Source organism: Bubalus kerabau, chromosome 6 (assembly GCF_029407905.1).
Source record: "Bubalus kerabau isolate K-KA32 ecotype Philippines breed swamp buffalo chromosome 6, PCC_UOA_SB_1v2, whole genome shotgun sequence".
Lineage (NCBI taxonomy): Eukaryota > Metazoa > Chordata > Mammalia > Artiodactyla > Bovidae > Bubalus > Bubalus kerabau.
The window spans coordinates 84,138,492-84,164,129 of NC_073629.1; the positions used below are offsets into that span (position 1 = coordinate 84,138,492).

At 37.6% G+C, this 25,638-nt stretch overlaps 1 protein-coding gene across 4 annotated transcripts in view; it reads right to left on the reverse strand.

Annotated features, from left to right (window-relative positions):
- PATJ (PATJ crumbs cell polarity complex component) overlaps positions 1 to 25,638 on the reverse strand; it is a 383,451-nt gene that overhangs the window by 156,119 nt on the left and 201,694 nt on the right. For all 4 annotated transcript variants that reach the window (XR_008715910.1, XM_055585657.1, XM_055585656.1 and 1 more), the window contains exon 28: positions 9,842 to 10,038. Coding sequence is in view for 3 of the 4 variants with exons in the window: in XM_055585657.1 (XP_055441632.1) it covers positions 9,842 to 10,038 (197 nt within the window). In the remaining variant the exon portion in view is untranslated. The remainder of the gene's footprint in view (positions 1 to 9,841; positions 10,039 to 25,638) is intronic.

Genomic DNA, 25,638 nt, shown 5'->3' on the forward strand with positions numbered 1-25,638 from the left:
CTGCAGCAGGCCACTGTCAACCCACGCCTCCACCAGAGACTCCTGGACACTCACAGGCAAGTCTGGCTCAGTCTCCTGTGGGTACGCTGCTCCTTTGTCCTGGGTCCTGGTGCTCACATGCTTTTGTTTGTGCCCTCCAAGAGTCTGTTTCCCCAGTCCTGTGGAAGTTCTATAATCAAATCCCACTAGCCCCCAAAGTCAAATTGCCTGGGGGTTCTCAGTCCCTTTGCCAGATCTCCAGGTTGGGACATCTGTTTTGGGTCCTAGAACTGTCTTAACAGTGAGAGAATTTCTTTCCAAGAATTTCTTTGGTATAATTGTTCTGCAGTTTGTGGGTTATCTGCTCGTTGGAAAAGACCCTGATGCTGGGAAAGATTGAAGGCAGGAGGAGAAGGCGATGACAGAGGATGAGATGGTTGGATGGCATCACCGACTTGATGGACATGAGTTTTAGCAGGCTCCAGGAGTTGGTGATGGAGAAGGAGGCCTGGTGTGCTGCAGTCCATGGGATTGCAAAGAGTCGGACACAACTGAGCAACTGAACTGAGTCACATGAGTAAATAGGATCTCAAGTGAACAGCGACCTGGGATTCCTTCTTCCAAGAACATCAGTACATGCTAGAAGTCGAGACTTCCCCAAACTAGCAAGGGCCAGCTTAATAGTTGCTTCTTTCAAACTCGTGATCTGATTAGGACTCTACCCCAATTACCTATGCTACTAGAATTTTTTTCTCTTGCCTTCAAAACATTTTCATTGCTGTGTCTATCTGATAAAGAACTAGCATCCAGAATACTTCCAGAACATATAAAGAACTCCGAATTCAATTCAATTACAAAACAACAACAACAACAAATAATTTAAAATGAGGAAGTCACTTGAATCAACACCCCATAAAAGTTTCTGCAGAGAGAGAAAAGATAGGTGTTTGGGTAATACAGGTGTACACAACTGTCAAAATTGTATAGATAAAGCCTGTGGATTTCATGTTATGTAAATTTTAGCACATATACATATACACACATGCCTATAAAAATAATAATATTCTGAGTAGGGGTGGGTATATGAAGCTATAGGTGATACCTGAATGACAGAGTGTTAGTAATTGTTGAGTTATGTGATGGCTATACAAAATAATTTCATTATGTTATTCTGTTTACTTTGTAGATGTTAAAAAAAAAACCAACTTTTTTTTAAAGGGCAGAAAATATATATGGGTATACCTCCCCAGGTAACATTTCCCATACCTTTTGATTTTTAATATCCAAACTTCATAGAGTCTATATCTTTCTCAATATAATATTTTTCAGTAAATCCTTATCTTATAAAGAAAAAAAAAATTGTATCTACACCCCTCAATACAAAGTAAAAGATTTAAACAAAAAACTGTGAGGGAAAAGGTCAAAGTTGCATTTCAAGTAAAGAATCACAGGGAGATGTTTTATGACACTCAGAGTCAACAAGGAGGATGTATAGTGTAGATGTTGGCAGAGCTAATGGAAGCCATGGTAGTGCATACAAAGCAACTGTGTGTTAGCAACCATAGTGTTTGGTGATTCTGAAGTAATATTACACACTTCACATCCTAACATGATTAATGTTACCTATATATAATATCTTTGTATATATTATACTATAATACTTTAGTTGTATTTTGGGAAACTGATGGGGGGTTTGGGGTTGACATATAATGCATAATTTTTCCTAACAGGATGTGAAATTGGCACAAGCCTACTGCTTTGGGTGGAACATCTGATTTTCAGGTTGGATTACTGATTTTAGACCTATCTCTTACAAACTATGGGCTTCCCTGATAGCTCAGTTGGTAAAGAATCTACCTGCAATGTAGGAGACCCAGGTTTGATTCCTGTGTTGGAAAGATCCACTGGAGAAGGGATAGGCTACTCACTCCAGTATTCTTGAGCTTCCCCTGTGGCTCAGCTGGTAAAGAATCTGCCTGCAATGTGGGAGACCTAGGTTCTATCCCTGGGTTGGGAAGATTCCCCTGAAGAAGGGAAAGGCTACCCACCCTAGTATTTTGGACTGGAGAATTCCATGGGCTGTATAGTCCATGAGGTCACAAAGAGTTGGACACAACTGAGCAACTTTCACGTCACTTACAAACTAAAATTAAAACACACATACATGACCCGTGTTTGTGATGAGTTCAAGGAGGTGTTTGATATTGTTAGTAAGTCAAACCTGGAATAACAATTTCATTAACACTTTTCTTTAAAGCTTTGTGCCTTAAAATTACATGGTCTTGCGCATAATGCCATTTTAAATTCTTGATCTTTTAGTTATCCTTCACGTTGCTTAAATATTGTAAATATGCAGATTGATGACTTTTTGACTCATTTTGAGAGAACATAAAGTATCTCATTCCTCAAAATTTATGAGTAAATTTGGAACACCTCATGGGTGAGCAGTGGTTATCCTTACAGCAATCTGTGATGAAACGTCATAAGGATGAGAAGGTTAGATAGCATCACTGACTCAATGGACATGAACTTGAGCAAACTCCAGGAGACAGTGGAGGATAGGGAAGCCTGAAATGCTGCAATCCATGAGGTTACAAAGAGTCGGATCCAACTTAGCAACTGAACAACAAAGAACAATGTCATAAATCACCAGAGATTCAAACTGCAAAATAAATAAATAATTAAATAAAAAGCCTGCATGGTGACTGTAAGAAATTTTAACTGTAAGAATCCCATGGACAGAGGAGCCTGGCGGGCTACAGTCCAGAGGGTTGCAAAGAGTCAGATGTGACTGAAACAACTTAGCACACAAAGCAAAATATAGAAAAAAAAAAATTATGTGATGAGGCTGACATAAGGAAGCACTTCTCCATAACCTAAGAGCATATCTTTCCAGCCTGCATCTCAGCATGACCATGAGCGGGGCTGGAAGTGAGTGGGGAAGAAACTGGTAAAAGGAGGGACCAGAAGCCTGGACAACTACCCTGATATGGAATGTATGAGTCCAAGGGAAAACTGCAGAAAGGAGAGTCTGGAGAATCACTGCTGAAATCCACTTATTCCTTCCAAATGGCACCTTTCTTGCCCTGCGTACATTCCTCTGCCTATTTTTTATAAGCTTCCACAGTAATTGAGCTCCTTTGAACATCTTCATTTTTACTCTTTTTTTCATGCCACTTTCCCTCCCTAATTTTAAGACAATGTGGCTCACTGTAGTGATCCCACTTAAAGCTTCTGTGGAGCAATATTGAGGACTGTGAAAATAAAAATTAAATAATTGCATTCCTCCAAAAGATCAGTAAGAATATAGAGGTTTAGCCTAAATACTTCAGCAGCATAAAGATAATAATGTACGACCATATAATTCAAAACACTTCCCCCAACCAGCCAGAGACAGAAACAAAAATGGCAAGAGTAGAGCTCAAAGACTTCACTCCAGGAAATGTAGAAAAGAACCAGGCTACCCAATATAAGTAAGGTTTTACAGACTATTTCTTACAGCTGAAATAAAATTTTAACTCTATAATGGCACTGAGGGTGAAAGCTCTTAAGTTATGAAGCATAGAGGAGCTCTCAAATCAGGTAAGAACAACCTCAAAAAAAAAAAAAAAAAAAGATTTTTTTTCTTCTTTGGTTCTTGAGAGATAGGTGTAATTTCACTGACTGCAGTCTTCTTTTAATGAATTCCAAGTGGCATTAAATTTTAAGAAGATAAAAAGAGTAAAAGGGTACTGTATCATGAAAAATTATCTCAGATATTCTAAGCTAGCACTGGGTTAATATAGATCAACCAAAACTACAAAATGATGAGAAATTCATGATTATCTTCCAGAATCATTATCCACCCAGAACTAAACTTAAGAACATAGCCTTTAGAGTCTGAAAAGTCAGTGTTTTCATGTTGATTCTGCCCCTCATGTTTCAGTTTCCTTATCTGTAAAATGGGTACTAAAATAGCATCTACTTTTGTTTAAAAAAGAGAGAATGCTTGTAAAGAATTTAGCAAAGCTTTGCAGATTATAAATGCTCGGTGTCAATTAAATTCCCAGTATAGCTCCCCTACCTCTGATTTCTTTTAATAAACTCATCTTTTTGTAACTTAATTTGGATATAATACAATGGATTACTTAGGGAAGATAATTAAGCAAAATACGATAAGTATGAGTTACAATGTTTTAATGACAAGGGAGACTGCACTTGAAAGAAAGGAAAAACATACACACCTCTGGGATGCCAGGACAATTTTGTGTGTGAAGCTGACCACTCAGCCAACACCACGTTCTTCTGTTGACTTTCAGAGCTATGAATTAGGCTGCATATAATTTTAAGAGTCAGAAAATGGGGTAACTTCAGCTTTGCTTATGTGAGGTTATATTCAGGACTTGCTTATAGTTTCTGTCAGGACGATCAACTCATTTTTTAACAGCTTTATTGAGATAATTCATACAATAAATCACATATTTAAAAAGCAAAATTTGATGTATTTTGACACTATTGCCACAATAACAAATGTTTATCAATTTGTTTTTGTATTTTTAGCTGTCATAAACCTATTTCTGTTAATAAAACTGTTGGAAAAATCATTTTACTGCAATTTTGAAATCCTTTACTCTTCTTTCTGGTCCTCAAACTAGTGTTTCCTCAATGGGATGTTTTATTCTGTGAGATCTCTTAGGGCATAATTAATGCATTAAGAAGCATACTTTAGAAAATTACATTCATTTGTATGGTAATAATCTAAAGGACCCAGTATGCTGCTGCTGCTGCTGCCAAGTTGCTTCAGTCATGTCCGACTCTGTGCGACCCCATGGACTGCAGCCCACCAGGCTTCTCTGTCCCTAGGATTCTCCGGGCAAGAACACTGGAGTGGGTTGCCATTTCCTTCTCCAATGCATGAAAGTGGAAAGGGAAAGTGAAGTCACTCAGTCGTGTCCGACTCTTAGTGACCCCATGGACTGCAGCCCACCAGGCTCCTCCATCCATGGAATTTTCCGGGCAACAGTACTGGAGTGGGGTGCCATTGCCTTCTCCAAAGGACCCAGTATTAGATGATGGAAACTTTTGACTATAAAATAGAATCTTATCTACAGATGTCTAAAACCTAGTAATTTATTCACTATAGTGTACTTCTAAATCACATCTAAGTCTTCCAAAAGATTTCAAAAATAACTCACTGGCAACAAGTGAAGGATCAACCTTTTGGACTGGTGTGGTGGTAAGCACCCTCAGACAGGAGTTTGTCAGGTACGTGTGTACCTGAGTCAGTCATTTAATGATTTCAGTTTTTTCTTCTTATAAAATAAGTATTACTAAACAAAGATTTGAGTTTACCTATTGTTCTATGTCTTTATTCTTGGCAAATATAGGTAGTATTCATACTTTTTATTTTCAGTGGTTCTTAAATAAACCTATTATACACATACAAAAATAACAAGATTTAATTTAGGCTATGCCACAGGTAAATGTCACAAAGGGAATGAACTTCCTCTGTCTTGAAGTGTGTGGGAGCCAGACACACAAGCCCATCCACTGCACACTTCCAAACGCCACCCACGCTGTTCCTTCTGGCTGCTTCCCTCACCTGACAAATCATTCCAGTCCCCACATGGCACTATCAGCTCTCTTCCCACACTTGCCCTGTAGGGAAGATTATAAATAAATCCTATATTCACAAGGCAGCACCATGCCCGGGCCTGTGTATTTTCTGGGACTAATTGCTTAGGGAAAGCCAATAGTCTAGAAAGTCTCATTCCAGTCTACATGGTAATTATATGCTAATGCATTTTGAAATTAATTCAGAACCCCCACACGAGCATCCTAGTAAAGGAGAAAGAAGCTGAGATTTAATCACATTGTCTTCTGGGGGCTCAGCGTAAGATTTCTTTTAAACATGAACTGAGCCATCAATCAGCAGAACTTGCTGACTGCTCTTGCACCGTAATGACGCAGTCCTACAGCAACAAAACTGCTGGCCGGCGTTGTGCCAAAAATCAGTCATGGACAGGGCTCGGGAAGAGATGCAGAATTTCTCACTTCCAGGAAGCTACAATGTATGTTTGACCATGCTCTTTTCTACTTCCTATAAATTAACTACATCTGAGGGCCTAAAAAAGTCAGATCAACCCTAAATAAAAGGGGGCTGTGAGCAAAGTAATAATGATAACAACAAAGCAATTATGAAAAATAATACGAGCAAATAGAATTGTAAGATTGATCAAGACATGGACAACTTTATCTCAATTGACAAAAATAAATAAAGTGTGGATGGGTAAGCAAATACACAAGATTTGCTGTAACCCAGTAAGTATGATCTAAAAGCCTAAATGCCTCCTTCGTGATGCAGTCTCCTTCAACAACATCTAACACACTGCATATCCAAGAACAGCTATTGTAACACTGGCTTCCAGCTTTCCTGGTACTCATCACGGCATCAGTGCCTATTCGCAGTTCAAAAGCACATTGGATTTGATATGTGATAAACAAATTCGTCACATATCATAGAGAAATGACCGAAATTTTTTCTCAGCTATAAAAAGAAACCAGGAAAATGTTTCCCACATGAATTTTTTTACTGTCATCCCTGACCTAGAAGCCAGAAGCCCATGAGAAGGCTTATAACTGCATAAGAATCCAGTCTGTGCCTTTTTCTACTCTCTCAGCTTTTCAAGATGCTGCATGGAGCTACTGAAGAATATGATGGTTTCCCTCTGGAACATACTTTTGGAGACAAATATATTAATATAAACAAGCTAAAAAGAACTGAAACCCACAAATCCACATAGAAATTTTTTATAAATATTATCAGTTGAAATGTATTATGGTATTAGTAAGTGCCAGATGTGGTGGCAAAATGTGACCTATCTTCTCATTAATTCTTATAACACTCTTGGAGGTTGAAGCTACACAATCACTAGACTGTGAGCTCTATGAAAATAGGATGATGGATTTTCTTCATCAATGTAAAATCAGCACCTTGCTCCTATACTTCCTCCTACACAACAGATGCCTAGTAAAGTATGTGCTAAATGAATAAAAAATTTCCATTTGATAAAGAAAGTAACTGAGGGTTAGAGAAGATAAATAATCAAAGATGTGTGATGCTAGACTCAGTATTTGAACTTTTAATTTTATTTTATTTTACTTAAATAAAAGACTTCATGGAGAATATGGGGGGATTAATTTATTGCCATGTTTAATCTTCTCATTCTTTTAATCTCTGAGTGAAGATAAAATTACTGAAGAGCAACAAGAGGACCAAATTCAGAAAGTCAAAGGAGGGAACAGGAGGGGTCTGAAAAAGCAAGATGCTAATATTCTTTTTTACTCAGGAGAGCTCTTCTAGCTTCTAGCATAGATAGAAACAGATACCTGAAGTTTCTGTCTTTAAGAGAGGAAATATGATCTGATTAATAGTCAACCATGTGCCCTACACTATATTAAATCCCTTCTGAAATGCAACTAATAACTGAAAGAATTAGAATAATTAAAGCAGGTCTTCCTAGTCTAGCGCTCTCTGCCCCGCACACAATGTTGACTTTACTGTATGGCCTATGAAGCACTCTCACCACCCTGCAGCCTTAGCTCATCTATCTCCTCTATCTAATAAAATGTCAGACACAGAAATAACATACCACTTCTCTTCCCGGTCTGGATCACATCAGTCATTCCATCTTGAGTCTTAATAAGGCAGAGAAAATAGAACTAGAATTGTCATGTTCCAAATGATAGCTTTTGGAACATTTCCACGTACCACACAAGACAGGAAATAATGCATTTAGGTGTGCATAATACAACAGTATAATTTAATATATATGGTTTCCTAAAGCCTAGAGTATCATAAGTCAGGATTCTCACGGATCTAAACAGACAGGATTTGCTGGAAGTACCGTGGAGAACGCAGTATAATTCAGTTGCTAGAGCACAGATCTTGGAGCCTGGCAAGCCTGGGTTCTTAGCAACTTAGTTCTGTTACTTAGCAGTTTTCTTATCCAGAAAATTGGGATAATAACAGTACTGACCATATAGGGCTCTTAAGAATACAAATGTGTTAGCACATAGGTAAAATGCTAGGGATAGCTCAGTAAACTAGCTTTTACTTTCATCATTATTACCACCACCATCACTTTAGTTTTGTTTATGAAGAAATCTCTAAATGAACTTGAAGCAATGAATTATACTGGTTAATCCATACTAATACCATTGATGTTTATCTACTTGATGATTATGCTAGTCAATATGACTACCCGATGTGGGTCGCTTTCATAATGCTATATTACAAACAACAAGAAAAGTAATTCCAGGAATGACTTCTTGGTGAAAATAGATTTCAAAATGGGGAGAAACTACCAACCAAGGCTGAGAAGACAGAGGGTGATACTAATGATCTTAGAGTTGTGTCTGAACAGCTTTGGCTGTGGATATTATTAGGCAAGTCACATTATAGATGACTATGAATTCTATTCTGAGTAGAGTCTGAAGAGGAAATTATAAAATGAAAAATTAGTAAGGCCTCATGTGAAGTAAGCATCTGACACTCAGTGCCTCTGTGATTCAGCTCCCTAAATGTCCAAGTGTTGGAGTATTTTATCAAGAGGCCTTAGAGCACACTTAACAAACAGCTAAGAAGTCAAACTGCCTGGTATTGAATCCAAAAGCCTCGTTTACTTTGCGACCTCACCTCGTTACTCTGTGACCTCAGTAAAGCTATGTCTGGTAGCAAGTACATATTGCTGCTTTTATTATAATCTTTTTTTTTTTTAAATTTTTGTTGTGCAACAATCTTTTATGTCTCTTTTCTTCCTTAAGACTGTGAGCTATTCAAATGAAGGACTGGAGTATTCATCTCTTCTTTGGTATCCAGCCCTAAGAGACACTCAAAAAAACTGTTAGTTGAATTAATGAATGACTAAACAGGCAAATAAATATAAAAATAAGATAAACTCAGAGCAGAGGGAGAAGGCAATGACAAGGTAGAAGGCCACTCCAGTACTCTTGCCTGGAAAATCCCATGGACGGAGGAGCCTGGTGGGCTACAGTCCATGGGGTCACGAAGAGTTGGACATGACTGAGTGACTTCACTTTCACTTTTCACTTTCATGCATTGGAGAAGGAAATGGCAACCCACTCCAGTGTTCTTGCCTGGAGAATCCCAGGGACGGGGGAGCCTGTTGGGCTGCCGTCTATGGGGTCACGCAGAGTCGGACATGACTGAAGCAACTTAGCAGGAGCAGCAGAGCAGAGACCCTGACTTTAAGCTTACAAATATGAGAATAACTTTTTCAGATTACTGATGGAATCATCTGGAATAGTAGCAGGGATCAGTTCCCCCCCTAACTTCTCTTTTCTCTCTCCTGTTCCTAAATAAGGAACCTAAGAGACTTTAACCACATTTCCAACTCACAGATATTAACCAGTCCTTGACAACCAGTTCATAAGATTTTGTTGGCTGTAACACCTTCCAGAAAAACTAAATGGCAACAGCAATAAAAACAAATGTTATACTTACAGTTAATTCAGAAGCTGAAGAGGATTTTGTTAAATACTAATAATGTCAGATTAATACACAAATTAGTTGGAATCTTTTGGAATTTATATTCAAAAATAAGCTCTATTCTTTTAATATGTTTTCATGAGATTTTACTTAAAGGCCTTTAAATTGTTTTGTGAGATTAGTCTTTACTCAAGCAGCCAACAGTATTTGTAAGCAACAATATAATTTTCACTCTTGCTTGGGAAAATGATAACAAATAGTTGAAGAAAATGCAATTTATAACATTTTACTCTTTTACTTCATCATCTTATACACTATCCTCTATATCCAATCATGTCACCCAAACAAAAATTAAGAATATACGCCCCTCACCTCCAACAGTTCATCTCCAATACGCATTCGTCCGTCCATGGCAGCAGGTCCTTCAGGGTTAATTCCCACCACAAATATACTCATGCGTGACCTGTCTTTGTTACCAGCGAGGCTGAGTCCAAGTCCATTCTTATCCTTTTCAAGTTCAATAATGTGCAGTTCTCCAGGCAGGTCTGCATATCTTTGTCTGATTTTTTCTAATTTAAAATAAAAGGTTAAAAAAAATTAAATAGAGCACCTGAATCTATATTATTAAGGCATTGGCATTTCCCCAGTTTTACTGACGCCTCTACAATGAATTGTCCCTTCTTGTAAGTGAAGTACTTGAGGTCATTCACAGCCTTATATACAGGTTACAGTTAAAGATTATTTGATCTCCATCTAAGAGGATGGCTCCCCATAAAACCTTCCCTGACTGTTCAGGTTCAATGGCTGGCCTAGATTTTCTACACATTTTCTTACCTAAGAGTGTCAACATAATGTGGTGGAAAACCTGTCCTCTCTGCACTACTTGCTCCCCTTCAAAAAAAGAACCAGGAAACAAAGAATATATACTGATCGCCAGGTATGAGCCAAGTAAAATGTTTGGTCTGTTGGTTGAACAAAACAGACATGGATCTACTCTCACAGACCTGCAGTCCAGCAGGAAAGAAAATCAACCATTAACTCTAAATAATTACATCTCTTTAAAGTATACAAAGGGTACAAAACAATATTGGGTGTTATGCGAGTAAAAACAAGGGGAATTAAGGATGCTGATTTAGCTGTCAGATCTGAAGTTAATATACACATCTACCACTTACTCAATGTCCATTAATTAATACCTCATTTTACCTCTATGGAATTTCACTTCTTCATCTTTAAAATGGACATGATAATTGCCACTTCACGGAAGTTGGGAAAATGAAATAAAATATAAAGGACTTAAAGGCTCATGGATTATAGGTATTTTATAATTCTTCTATTTGATCTTCTGTTTCATCTTGCAACCTCCATTTTACAGCCTCAACTACCTATTTTAGGATGTGGCTGGTTATGCTTCACCTGTGCAACACAATTACACTGGCAGGTCAGTGTGGGGAATAACAGCTTTAAACGTGCCTTGTACACCAAACAGCACCAGCTCAGGCCAGGAGTGCTACCAGCGCTCAAAGGCTTGCTGGTGGCTCCATCACACGATGCAATCATCTCATCAGCTGAAAAGCCAAGCTATCCTGCAACTATGCTGGAACTCTCTATACTCTAACACTAAGTTCACTGTCCTTAGAGGGAACCTTGCAAATTGAAAGCTTAACTGGAATAATTAGTGTTAAGGGGGAAGGGAAGGAAGACAGCCTAGTCCATCTCATCACTTTACCAGATATAGCAAACACTGCCTTAAAAGAGAGTAGATAAATTTAAACTCATAAAGGTTAATTTGTACATAAATTTACATTGAAATAATTAATCATAAATGCTTATTTTAAAAGAGGTTAAATTTGTCTACTTTATAAGGATTTTGAAGAGAATCTTAGAGAACTTTCACTGATCATGCGTATGAATAATAAAGAACATATTTTGCAAAATACAGTAAACTAAAGAACTTGCAATGTAACAAAACTATCCTCTATATAGAAATAAAATTATCCCCATTAACAATGAAGTAAATAAACTCAAAGTGTTTTCGTCAGTCAACTATTAAGAACAAGTCATTATGTGGGTACCTTAATTAATAGAGGATACAAAACACATGTTACCCTCAACATACTTATACAACAAAGCAGAGGAAGCAAACAAACACGAGAACTAGTAAACAATGGAGAATCCCAGGGACGAATGAGCCTGGTAGGCTACAGTCCATGGGGCCTCAGAGAGTCGGACATGACTGAACGACTTCACTTCACTTCACTTCACTTGACAGCTATATAAACAGAAATCCCAACCACAGCACATGCTGGTCACTAAGTACATATTAATCAATTAGTAAATTTAGGTCAGTGAATAAACATTAAATTAACTGCACTAGCAATCACTGGAAAACTTGGAAAACTCAGCAGTGGCCACAGGACTAGAAAAGGTCAGTTTTCATTCCAATACCAAAGAAAGGAAATGCCAAAGAATGCTCAAACTACCGCACAATTGCACTCATCTCACACGCTAGTAAAGTAATCCTCAAAACTCTCTAAGCCAGGCTTCAGCAATAGCCTTTGAACCATGAACTTTCAGATGTTCAAGCTGGATTTAGAAAACGCAGAGGAACCAGAGTTCAAATTGCCAACATCCATTGGATCATCGAAAAAGCAAGAGAGTTCCAGAAAAATACCTACTTCTGCTTTATTGACTACACCAAAGTCTTTAACTGTGTGGATCACAGCAAACTGTGGAAAACTCTTCAAGAGATGGGAATACCAGACCACCTGAGCTGTCTACTGAGAGATCTGTATGAAAGTCAACAAGCAACAGTTAGAACTGGACATGGAACAACAGACTGGCTCCAAATCAGGAAAGGAGTACGTCAAGGCTGTATATTGTCACCCTGCTTATTTAACTTATATGCAGAGTACATCATGAGAAATGTCTTACTGGATGAAGCACAAACTGGAATCAAGATTGCCGGGAGAAATATAATAACCTCAGATATGCAGATGACAGCACCCTTATGGCAGAAAGCGAAGAACTAAAGAGCCTCTTGATGAAAGTGAAAGAGGAGAGTGAAAAAGTTGGCTTAAAGCTCAACATTCAGAAAACTAAGATCATGGCATCTGGTCCCATCACTTCATGGCAAATAGATGGGGAAACAGTGGATAAAGTGGCTGACTTTATTTTTGGGGGCTCTAAAATCACTGCAGATGGTGATTGCAGCCATAAAATTAAAAGACATTGCACCTTGGAAGAAAAGCTATGACCAACCTTGACAGCATATTAAAAAGCAGAGACATTACTTTGCCAACAAAGATCAGTCTAGTCAAGGCTATGGTTTTTCCAGTAGTCGTGTATGGATGTGAGAGTTGGACTATGAAGAAAGCTGAGCACCAAAGAATTGATGCTTTTGAACTGTGGTGTTGGAGAAGACTATTGAGAGTTCCTTGGACTGCAAGGAGTTCCATCCAGTCCATCCTAAGGGAAATCAGTCCTGAATATTCATTGGAAGGACTGATGTTGAAGCTAAAATTCCAATACTTTGGCCACCTGATGTGAAGAACTGACTCATTTGAAAAGACCCTGATGCTGGGAAAGATTGAAGGCAAGAGGAGAAGAGGACGACAGAGTATGAGATGGTTGGATTGCATCCCCAACTTGATGGATATGAGTTTGAGTAAGCTGCAGGAGTTGGTGACAGACAGGGAATCCCAGCATGCTGCAGTCCATAGGGTCACAAAGAGTTGGACACGACTGAGCGACTGAACTGAACTGAGCAATCATTGCCTTTAGAATTCTAAAAAATGATATGGCTAGAAGAGATTTCTTGAAAGAAGAAGAATTTGAGAAAGTTTTTTTTTTCTTTTTCTTTTCTTAATTGAAGTAAAGTTGACATATAATATCAGTTTCCAGTATACAAAATAGTGATTCATCATTTATATACATGACAAATCGATCACCATAGTAAGTCTGGTAATCACCCATAGCTATTACAAAGCTAAACCATACAAAGTTATTACAATATTACTGAACATAATCCCTATACTGGATATTACATCCCATGGTTTATTAATAAGTGGAAGCTTGTACGTCCTAATACCCTTCACCTATTTTGCCAACCACTCCCCACCTCTGGTGACCACCAGTTTGTTCTCTGTACCTGTAGGTCTGTTTCTGTTTTGTTTAGTTTGTTCATTTTTTTTTTTTTTTAGATTCCACATTTGTATTTGTCCTTATCTGGCTTAGTATAATACCTTCTAGGTCCATCCATGTTGTCGCAAATGGCAATATCTTTTTTATGGCTGAGTAGTATTCCATTCCATACCACATCTCTTTTACCCATTCATGTATGGATGGACACTTAGGTTGCCTGACTATTGTAAATAAAGCTTCTAATAACACTGAATTGTGTATATATCTTTTTTAATTAGTTTTTTTGTTCTTTGGATATACAAGAACGGTTTTGAATAAGTTACAGAGTTTGGTTATGTGAAGAATTCTGGTGGACCAAATGGCAAGGGGAAAAACTTCCATGCAGAGGGATGAGAAGGGGATGTGAAAGTCCATCTGGCTTTGAGTCGAAAATTGTTTAAGTTAGTGGGTGGGTAACAAGAAATGAGTGCAAAGTTAAAGGGTTAATTGATAGCTTGTTTACAGAAATAATATTCCAATTTAGGGATTCTGCAGAGGTGCCCTAAGGTACTCTGGAGATGGGCTCTTGAAAGGACACTCGATTTAAGACGTGTTCTTCCAGATTCAACCAGAGCAGTTATGCTTTCAACTGTATTGTTTACTGGATTTCTAAGGTAAAATAGTTAAGAAATGATACCACAGTTAAGGAAACTAAAATAAAATGTTAACACATCTTTCTCAGAAAATAATAAAGCAGACGATTAAAAAAAAAATAAACTGAAGACTGACAACTCAATAAGCTCAAGGTATTGTATTTAAGGGAATGTTACATCTGACAGAAAATACACACTTTGGGGAGGCACACACAGAATAATTACAGAAACAGACTGTGTATTAGACCATAAAAGAAACCACAAAAAAATCAGTATCATATAAGCTGTCTCTTTGGACATAGTGCAGTAAAACTATGAAAAAGTGTAACAACAAAAAATAATTAAAGTCCTCTTCTGTTTTGACATAGATTAATAATTAAAATAAATTAATGTCAGTACTAACATAAAGAGATTTTGTAAACAGTGCTGAATGAAAAGGGGGACAAACAGAATGGGGTCAACACATTATGTAATACTATTTATGTGAATTAAGATTCCTCACAAAAACCACAACACATATTTTGAAAGTTCATATCAGATCAGATCAGATCAGTCGTTCAGTCGTTCAGTCATGTCCGACTCTTTGTGACCCCATGCATCGCAGCATGCCAGGCCTCCCTGTCCATCACCAACTCCCGGAGTTCACTCAGACTCACGGCCATCGACTCAGTGATGCCATCCAGCCATCTCATTCTCTGTCGTCCCCTTCTCCTCTTGCCCCCAATCCCTCCCAGCATCAGAGTCATTTCCAATGAGTCAACTCTTCGCATGAGGTGGCCAAAGTACTGGAGTTTCAGCTTTAGCATCATTCCTTCCAAAGAAATCCCAGGGCTGATCTCCTTCAGAATGGACTGGTTGGATCTCCTTGCAGTCCAAGGGACTCTCAAGAGTCTTCTCCAACACCACAGTTCAAAAGCATCAATTCTTCGGCGCTCAGCCTTCTTCACAGTCAAAACACAAATAGCTAACACATTAGAATGGTTAATTACAGTGGCTGGAAAGAGATAGGAATAAAAGGGAGCAAAGAAAAGCAAACAGGGACTCCCAGCTGACCAATGACAGTAATATGCTATGAAAGATTATATTTAATGCAATCTCATGCCCCTGGGAACTGAAAAAACAGAATGAGCTGAGAAAGGTTTTAGTGTTAAATTAATATAAAAAGACTTCCAGTTTCCAAAATTTGTCTGACTTGTTCAATCTTCTGAGAAAAAAAGAAATAACCTCCATGATCATTAACTGTATATGCAACTGCTTAGACTTGCAAATGATTAATGATCCTCCTCCAAAGGAGGATCAAGAGGGATCTTCCTTTGGTAAATTGTGGCTCCATCACAACTGATGAACAACCCAAGTGCTACAAAAGGTGAATCTCTAGCAATACATTCTTGTGGCAGAATAGAAAGAGCAAGGGCTCAAGGGTTAGAATTCAATTCAAATCCTTAGTTGAGGCACTTAACATCACTAGTTTCTTGGACAAATACTGAACCTCTACAAATGGCAGATTTCTTATTTAAGCTGTTAGCTTAAAATGGATGCTAACTAAAAATTCCTGGGACCTAGACTCCAAATAACATTAGGGACCGATTTGGTCATGATTTCGTCTTTATCATTCAGTTATGTTGAGGTTTTAAGTTAGTTTTCAGTTGGTGCCAAAGCTACTCTTTTCTTCTTTATCTGTCTTGAGGAAAACTGAGGTAGTGGTTCCCCACGATGGAATGAAGGAAGCAGGCACACTGTCCTCCAACGGCAATCAGGAGAGGAAGGGGCTGACATCGTTCTTTTCCAGACTCTCTTATTTGAGTTATTTATACTGAGGAGTTCCAAGGACAACCTTGTGAGGTGCAAAGAAATAATAGCACTGTTTCCAGTGACTGTCCCTGGTCTGTAGGCCACTGAGGTGGCTTTAAAACTGTGTGTTAGTCAAGTGTGAAATTAAAACCCTCTCCATAGTTTCAGTCTGGGAAGATATAAAAGGTCTGGAGGTGGATGGTAATCATAGTTGTACAACAATGTGAATGTACTTCATGCTACTGAACTCTACACGTAAAAGTAATTAAAATGGTATATTTGTTATGTATATTTTACCACAATTAAAAAAAACCGAAACCCTATCTACAGGTTTAAAAGACCCTTCAAAAAGCTGGTTCCCACATCAACATTCCACCAAGGGACTAAGTTGTAGATTAGTTATCCTAATTTTTGAAACCGGCAGCCCTATTATTCTGGCCAATTTTTGTTGTTGTTGTTATGACACTAGCATATTCCCATTTTTTTCAATTAACAAATGTTGACTGAATCCAAATTCATGTCAGGCTTGTGTTGTGAAGGGCACACTACAGAACTTCTTTTCAAGGGCATTAAAATCTATCATTGAAGACAGGCATACATATCAGTAATTCTAATTCAGAGAGACAAAAACTGAGAGAAATACCAGCAGCTGAAGTCACCCATCCATTTCACTGTATCATCTGGAAAACCAATTAATGTCTGCAAATGACAATAAGTATTATAGATAGTCAAGCCAATTCTCATCCTATTGGTCAGATATACCTTCTACTCCATAACGCTCAAACCTCATTTTAGCTGTTGTTTCCAATAACCCCACACCCAACTTATTCCAGCTTTATTTGCCTATAAAAAGGGTTAGTCAGCTTTCCTTGACTTTTTTAAATTATTTCAAAAAAAAATTAGGAGAAGGGGGTAAGATCAACAGAATAAAGCTCAGTTTATTATTTTTTTTTTGCATTTTTTTTTAAATTTTATTTTATTTTTAAATTTTACATAATTGTATTAGTTTTGCCAAATATCAAAATGAATCTGCCACAGGTATACATGTGTTCCCCATCCTGAACCCTTAAAAAAAAAAAAAAAGCAAATCCCAGAACAAGAAAGAGCTGAGCATCCTTGAATGGTTTTGAAGTTTTAGTAATAATTTATTGGGGACCTGCTAAGTTGCAGAAACTGTGCTAAAAATCATTCAATAAATTTTCTCCATTTATGCTAAAAAACACCCTATCAGATAGAAATGATCATCTCTACATTCAAGATATGGGAAAAAGATTCTGATGTTGAATAACCAGCTGGAAACTGATATAATAAGAATGCAAACCCAGTTTTGTTTGTCTGTCTTCATGGTACTATCTGAAAGTATCATTTTTAGAACTCTTTTTTCTATTGCCCTATCCTAGAATATAGGCCCCACAGTTTCTTGTATATCCCGCTGTCTTCTGCACTTAGTGCCTGGTATACATTAGGTGGTTAATACATATTAATACAATATATGGCTGTTGGAAGCATAAACAGATGATTTCAAAGGTCTTCTTCAATTGATCTGCCTGCACTTTGGCCATTGCCTCAAACAATGCTAGGTAAAAGTCATCTGAGACCTGAAAGCATTAGACACACGCAATTTGTTGCAAAGACAATGAATTCCTTCAGGTAAAGAAGTAGAAAAATGGCTTGTTTCTTTGCATTTGTATACATAGTAACAAAATCCATTAGGACTACTAGAAAATCAAAGTACTATGTATACATTATCTTTAAAAATCAACTCTATTAAACTGAAGAAGCTTAAAAAGCAAAAAAGATTGATAACTTTATCTTACTTATGTTCTCTCTCTCCCCATCCTTTCTCTCTTTTTTTCAGTGCATTATAAAACAGGAAAAGCAGTAAGACAATGAAAATGTCCAATGTTCTATAACACAGATGATCTTTAATTTTCAGTTAAATTTGTATTACCATTTTCAAGCTTCAGAATTTGAGTTATCCTACAATGTTTATTCAAATCCATAGCTACAAAGGCCTTAAAAGATGGCAGGTCCAACTCTTCAGATAAATTAAATGCTATATTTTACCACATCATAAAACCAGAGACTTTTAAATCAGGCAAAACAAGCTACATTATTGTGTAAAGCTGCCTTCTCTTATTGCACAGCTTCATCCAATTTATAAACAAAGAAATAAGACTGAAGAAAGGAACACAATGCTATAATGGTAATTTATAGCTAGAAACTAAACACCTACAAGACCTTTTAGAACTAACATCCAAAAAAGATGTCCTTTTCATTATAGGGGACTGGAAAGCAAAAGTAGGAAGTGAAGAAACACCTGGAGTAACAGGCAAATTTGGCCTTAGAGTACAGAATGAAGCCGGGCAAACGCTAATAGTTTTGCCAAGAGAATGCACTAGTCATAGCAAATACCCTCTTCCAACAACACAAGAGAAGTCTCTACACATGGACATCACCAGATGGCCAACACCGAAATCAGATTGATTATACTCTTTGCAGCCAAAAATGGAGAAGCCCTAAACAGTCAGCAAAAACAAGATCGGGAGCTGACTGTGGCTCAGATCATGAACTCCTTATTGCCAAATTCAGACTTAAATTAAAGAAAGTAGGGAAAACCATGAGACCATTCAGTTATGCCCTAAATCAAATCCCTCATGATTATACAGTGGAAGTGAGAATAGATTTAAGGGACTAGATCTGATAGACAGAGTGCCTGATGAACTATGGACAGAGGTTCGTGACATAGTACAGGAGACAGGGATCAAGACCATTCCCAAGAAAAAGAAATGCAAAACAGCAAAATGGTTGTCTGAGGAGGCCTTATAAATAGCTGTGAAAAGAAGAGAAGCAAAAAGCAAAGGAAAAAAGGAAAGATATAAGCATCTGAATACAGAGTTCCAAAGAATAGCAAAGAGAGATAAGAAAGCCTTTCTCAGTGATCAATGCAAAGAAATAGAGGAAAACAACAGAATGGGAAAGACTAGAGATCTCTTCAAGAAAATTAGAGATAGCAAGGGAACATTTCATACAAAGATGGGCACAATAAACAACAGAAATGCTATACACCCAACTGAAGCAGAAGCTATTATAAAGAGGTGGCAAGAATATACAGAAGAACTGTACAAAATGATCTTCATGACCCAGATAATCACGATGGTGTGATCACTCACCTAGAGCCAGATATCCTGGGATAAGTCAAGTGGGCCTTAGGAAGCATCACTACGAACAAAGCTAGTAGAAGTGATGGAATTCCACTTGAGCTATTTCAAATCCTAAAAGATGATGCTGTGAAAGTGCTGCACTCAATATGTCAGCAAATTTGGAAAACTCAACAGTGGCCACAGGACTGGAAAAGGTCAGTTTTCATTCCAATCCCAAAGAAAGGCAATGCCAAAGAATGCTCAAACTCCCACATAATTGCACTCATCTCACACGCTAGTAAAGTAATGCTCAAAATTCTCCAAGCCAGGCTTCAGCAATACATGAACCCTGAACTTGCAGATGTTCAAGCTGGTTTTAGAAAAGGCAGAGGAACCAGAGATCAAATTGCCAACATCTGCTGGATCATCAAAAAAACAAAAGAGTTCTAGAAAAACATCTATTTCTGCTTTATTGACTATGCCAAAGCCTTTGACTGTGTGGATCATAATAAACTGGAAAATCCTGAAAGAGATGGGAATACCAGACCACCTGATCTGTCTCTTGTGAAATCTGTATGCAGGTCAAGAAGCAACAGTTAGAACTGGACATGGAACAACAGACTGGTTCCAAATAGGAAAAGGAGTACGTCAAGGCTGTATATTGTCACCCTGCTTATTTAACTTATATGCAGAGTACATCATAAGAAATGCTGGGCTGGATGAAGCACAAGCTGGAATCAAGATTTCCGGGAGAAATATCAATAACCTCAGATATGCAGATGACACACTTATGGCAGAAAGTGAAGAGGAACTCAAAAGCCTCTTGATGAAAGTGAAACAGGAGAGTGAAAAAGTTGGCTTAAAGCTCAACATTCAGAAAACTAAGATCATGGCATCTGTTCTCATCAATTCATGGCAAATAGATGGGGAAACAGTGGCTGATTTTATTTTTGAGGGCTCTAAAATAACTGCAGATGGTGACTGCAGCCATGAAATTAAAAGATGCTTACTCCTTGAAAGGAAAGTTATGACCAATCTAGACAGCGTATTAAAAAGCAGAGACATTACTTTGCCAACAAAGGTCCATCTAGTCAAGGCTATGGTTTTTCCAGTAGTCATGTATAGATGTGAGAGTTGGACTATAATGAAAGATTAGCACCAAAGAATTGATGCCTTTGAACTGTGGTGTTGGAGAAGACTCTTGAGAGCCCCTTGAACTGTAAGGAGATTCAACCAGTCCATCCTAAAGGAGATCAGACCTGGGTGTTCATTGGAGGGACTGATGTTGAAGTTGAAACTCCAATACTTTGGCCACCTGATGTGTAGAGCTGACTCATTTGAAAAGACACTGATGCTGCGAAAGATTGAAGTCAGGACGAGAAGGGTATGAGATGGTTGGATGGCATCACCAACCCAATGGACATGTTTGGGTAAATTCTGGGAGTTGGCAATGGACAGGGAGGCATGGCGTGCTGCAGTCCATTGGGTTGCAAAGAGTTTGACACGACTGGGTGACTGAACTGAATAAAAGACTGAATGATGTTTGTACTTCAATATTTTCTTTACCATATTATGTTAAGTTTCTCCAATAGCATCTTTTTTTTAAAATTTTATTTTATTTTTAAACTTTACATAATTGTATTAGTTTTGCCAAATATCAAAATGAATCCACCACAGGTATACATGTGTTCCCCATCCTGAACCCTCCTCCCTCCTCCCTCCCCATACCATCCAATAGCATCTTAAAGAACAAAAATGACTTCCAATTTCTCCCTCATTAAAAAAGCTATCTTTAGAATCCTCAAGTTAATATAACATCTCCTTACATGAAAAAAACTTCACATTTCATCATGAATTCATCATTCATCATTGAATCTTTCCCACATTTTTGTAAACACCTCCATTTGCAGGCAAGCTGGACTGACATTCAGAGAAGTAAGGTCATCTGGCCAGAGTTGGGGCCAGGTTTACTGAAGAAAATAAGAGCTATGTACTCTCATAACACAGCTGTCTCTTAGATTAGAAGAATTTTAAATAATAAGGTGCTCCCTTAAGAGAACTCAAACAATGCCAGGCTTTAGTCTTAGATTATTTGCCAGGCTGGTTACCTAAAATTTATCCTCAAAGCCTATAAAAGAGAATCATGATTGGGCTCCACCAGCAGATGCTAAGCCAGCAAGTCTGAGGAAAATTTTAGAAATTGGGTAAAGTTTTCTGTGTAACAAGATCCTTAGATGATTCTCATGGGCAGCTGGGTCTGTAAACAAAAGACTAATCTCCCATGCAATTGCAAAAATTTTTTCTACAGCAGTCATGACAATCAACCATAAAGTTCACAGACACCAAATTTAAGACAGGCATTAAATATGTCCAACACAGAACTAATCTAATATGGAGATTATCTTCGGCTCCACAATTATACTTTAGGATTAAATGAAAAATTTGTCTTGACTATACAATCAGTTCAGTTCAGTCACTCGATCATGTACGACTCTTAGTGACCCCATGGACTGCAGCACACCAGGCTTCCCTGTCCATCACCATCTCCCAGAGCTTGCTCAAATTCATGTCCATCTATTGACTATAAAATATTCTATCATAATCTATTATAATTTATAATTATATTATATATAATATGTAAATTATATTATAATTTAATTATAATCTAGTATAATCTATTGACTATATAATAGATTACTTTGAAATCTGAACCTCAGTCTTTCTCCTCCGCTCCTAGGCTGCCCCTCTCCTTCTCCAATTTCAGATGTTTTCTGTAATTTCCATTACCAGTTGCTTCTACTCTGTGGGTATAATAAATGTTGAAGCAGAATTTCAAAAGGGGAGAAGGGAAGAAAAGTTAGTGTTTGGAGGAAAAGTAAACCTGAATTCTCATCTTTGAAAAGTTGAGAAATCACAAGCAAGTTCACTAATTAAGAATTTGAGAGAGAAGTCATAGCTGAGGTCTTTCTGTGTATGGCTGAGTCAGCACAAACTGTTCTACAGCGTTTAAGACTCTACCTCACTACAGGGGAACCCCACACTGCCTGGCATTTGCTCTATGGGGTACTGGGACGCATTTCCATGGCAACCAGTAGATGGGGGAACATATGTGGAAGAGGAGAGGTAAAAAGAGAATAGTATTTTAAAAACATATTCATTTCAGTTTCACTAAAAAAACATTGAGGAGGGGTAAAAAGTATTATTTTATTTCAAGTCAATGAGGTTTTCCTCTAAAATTAAGAAAAGAAATCCAAAGAATTCATACTTTGTTTCCTATACACAAACATCCATCCACCCAGATAAATCAAGGAAGTACTAGCCTTTAGTAACATACCCATTACTGGTATTTCCTAAAAATGTTTCCAATAGTCAATCTTTACATTGATTTTCATTGATTTCCACAGGGTGTTAGCCCAGTGGAAGTATTCCTATTCCAAATAACCTAGACATCTTCCATTTCTAAATACAAATCAAAGATTAGGAGATATGTAACTCCCTTCTTTGGGCTCCAGGCATTAGTGTCCCTGAATGAACATCAGACTAGAATAACAAGAGAGAGACAGACAGAGAGAGAGAGAACAGTCTTTTGACTCAGCTGAACAGTCACAATTGTTTTAAACATGGATTCTCCAGCCCCATGACAACATTATCTGAAGAAAAGAATCCCAAGTTGCTCATAATTCTGTATCAAAGCATCAGCGCTTGTCCTTGGCCACAAAAGCCAGTAAGATTTCTCCTGTGTGGTCTCTAGGTGTTTTCCTATCATCATAGGATATTAGCTGTTGCTAAGTAACAGAGCCTTTCACCCAAGAAAGAAACAATTCAAGTCACCGCCCAGGGTTTTAACAGCAAATGTTTAACTCGCCAGAATAAAGACCCAACACAATTTCAGAAGCATTTAGTCACCAGGTCTGTTTCCAACAACAGAAAACAATTTAATACAGAGAAAATATTTAAGAGTGTTTCTTATATATTAAATACAATTCCATTTTTAAGCAATCAGATTATGAGAAGCATTTCTTAATCTATTTTTCTTACATTGTAACCAACTTTTAATTCTGTTAGTACCTGCAGACTTGAGAAGTAAAAATATGAAAGAAAAAAAAAATCAGAAGAAACAACACGTGAACTCTAGTAGCAAGAAGCAAATCTCAAGTGAAATTTCAAGCCAAATAAAGACAATAATGAAAACGTGTCAGGGCAAACAAACTATATTTGATGTGACAAATAAACTTTCCTCTTAAATGAAGATACTTTTGCCAGTAAGTAAGAGTGATAATATTATGTGGACTTACAGATAAAAATTAATAATTGAGACACAAAACTTGAGAACTACAGATAAGGATGATAATAACAGCTAGACATTGTTCTAAGCACTTTAATTCATTTAATTTTTATGAACACCCTATGCAATAGGATTATTATCTCCAACTTTACAGATGAACAAACAAAGGCACAGAGAAGACACAAACCTGCACAGTAACACAGCTAGTGAGTGATAAGGCAGGGATTTGAAATCAAAGACTGTGGCTCTGCAGTCAATAATCTCAGGTGAGAGTCAGGGCTAGAATTATTCAAAAGTATTACATACAGAATTTGGAAGAAAAACAAAAATTCAATCTATTGTAAACATTGTAAATATTTTCAATCTATTGTAAATATTGAATGGAAAAGGAAAGCGAACATAATGTTAAAGTGACATAATTCAGGCTGCCAATTAGAATAAGAATCACTACAATTAAAAGACCACAGCATGAGAAAAAAAATACTCAACTAATCATGAAAATCTAAAATTTCCCATTAGATGAAACAAAATTCAAATGAATCAATATGCAATAAGCAAATATTAAATAACAGGCACTATATAAATATCAATTGGACTTTCTCTGTCAGACACTATGTTGATCCCTTGGCACATTTGGGATTATGAAATGTAGTTCTCAAGATGTCCATTTACAGTAAATTGAAAAAGCAAACTGTTGTATATTTATACAGTAGAACTTGACTTGATAATGGAAGCAAACAAATAACACTACAGGCAACACATTTGAATACAGGAACATACTGTTGAGTTGAAAGACCAAGAAAGAACAGTGTCTGTTGTTGCTGTTCAGTTGCTCAGTTGTGTCTGACTCTTTGCGACCCCATGGACTGCAGCGCACCATGCTTCCCTGTCCTTCACCATCTCCCGGAGTTTGCTCAAATTCATGACCACTGAGTCATCCCCTTCTCCTCCTACCTTCAGTCTTTCCCAGCATCAGGATCTTTCCCAATGAGTTAACTCTTTGCATCAGGTGGTTAAAGTATTGGCGCTTCAACATCAGTTCTTCCAGTGAATATTCAGGATAGAGTTCCTTTAGGACTGACTGGTTTGATCACCTTCCTGTCCAAAGGACTCTCAAGAGTCCTCTCCAGTACCAGAGTTCGAAGGCATCAGTTCTTCAGTGCTCAGAGTTTTTTATTGTCCACCTCTCACATTACTACATGACTACTGAAAAAACCATAGCTTTGACTATACGGGCCTTTGGAGACAAGGTAATGTCTCTGCTTTGTAATATGCTGTTTAGGTTTGTCATTGCCTACCTTCCAAGGAACAAGCATCTTTTAATTTCATGGCTGCAGTCACCATCCACAGTGATTTTGGAACCCAAGAAAATCAAGTCCTTCACCATTTCCTTTGTTTCTCCATCTATTTGCCATGAAGTGGTAGGACCAGATGCCATGGTCTTCATTTTTTGAATGTTGAGCTTTAAGCTAGCTTTTTCATTCTCCTCTTTCACCTTCAAGAGGCTCTTTAATTCCTCTTCGCTTTATGCCATAAGGGTGGTGTCATCTGCATATCTGAGGTTATTGATATTTCTCCCCACAATCTTGATTCCAGCTTGCGCTTCATCCAGCCTGGCATTTTACATGATGTACTCTGCATATAAGTTAAATAAACAGGGTGACAATATACAAGCCTTGATGTACTCCTTTCCCAATTTGGAACCAGTCTGTTGTTCCATGTCCAGTTCTAACTGTTGCTTCTTGAGCTCCATAGAGGTTTCTCAGGATGCAGGTAAGGTGCTCTGGTATTCCCATCTCTTTCAGAATTTTCCAGTTTGTTGTGATCTATACAAAGACTTTAGCATAGTCAATGAGGCAGAAATAAATGTTTTTCTGGAATTCTCTTCCTTTTGCTATGATCCAATGGATGTTGGAAAGAAAGAAAAGTGTATACACTATACTATACACTAAGAAAGAAAAGTGTATACACTACATAATTCCACTTTTTATCAAGTTCAAAAACAGGCAAAGTTAATCTATTTGCAACAAAATCAAGACAGTGTTGACCTTTGGGGAAGAAAGAACAGTGAATCAGAGGGGGCATAAAGTGATTCTGGGTGCTAATAATATGCTGGTTGGTGGGTGAATATTCATCAAACTGTGATACAACTTTCTGTTTGTACATATTTCAATA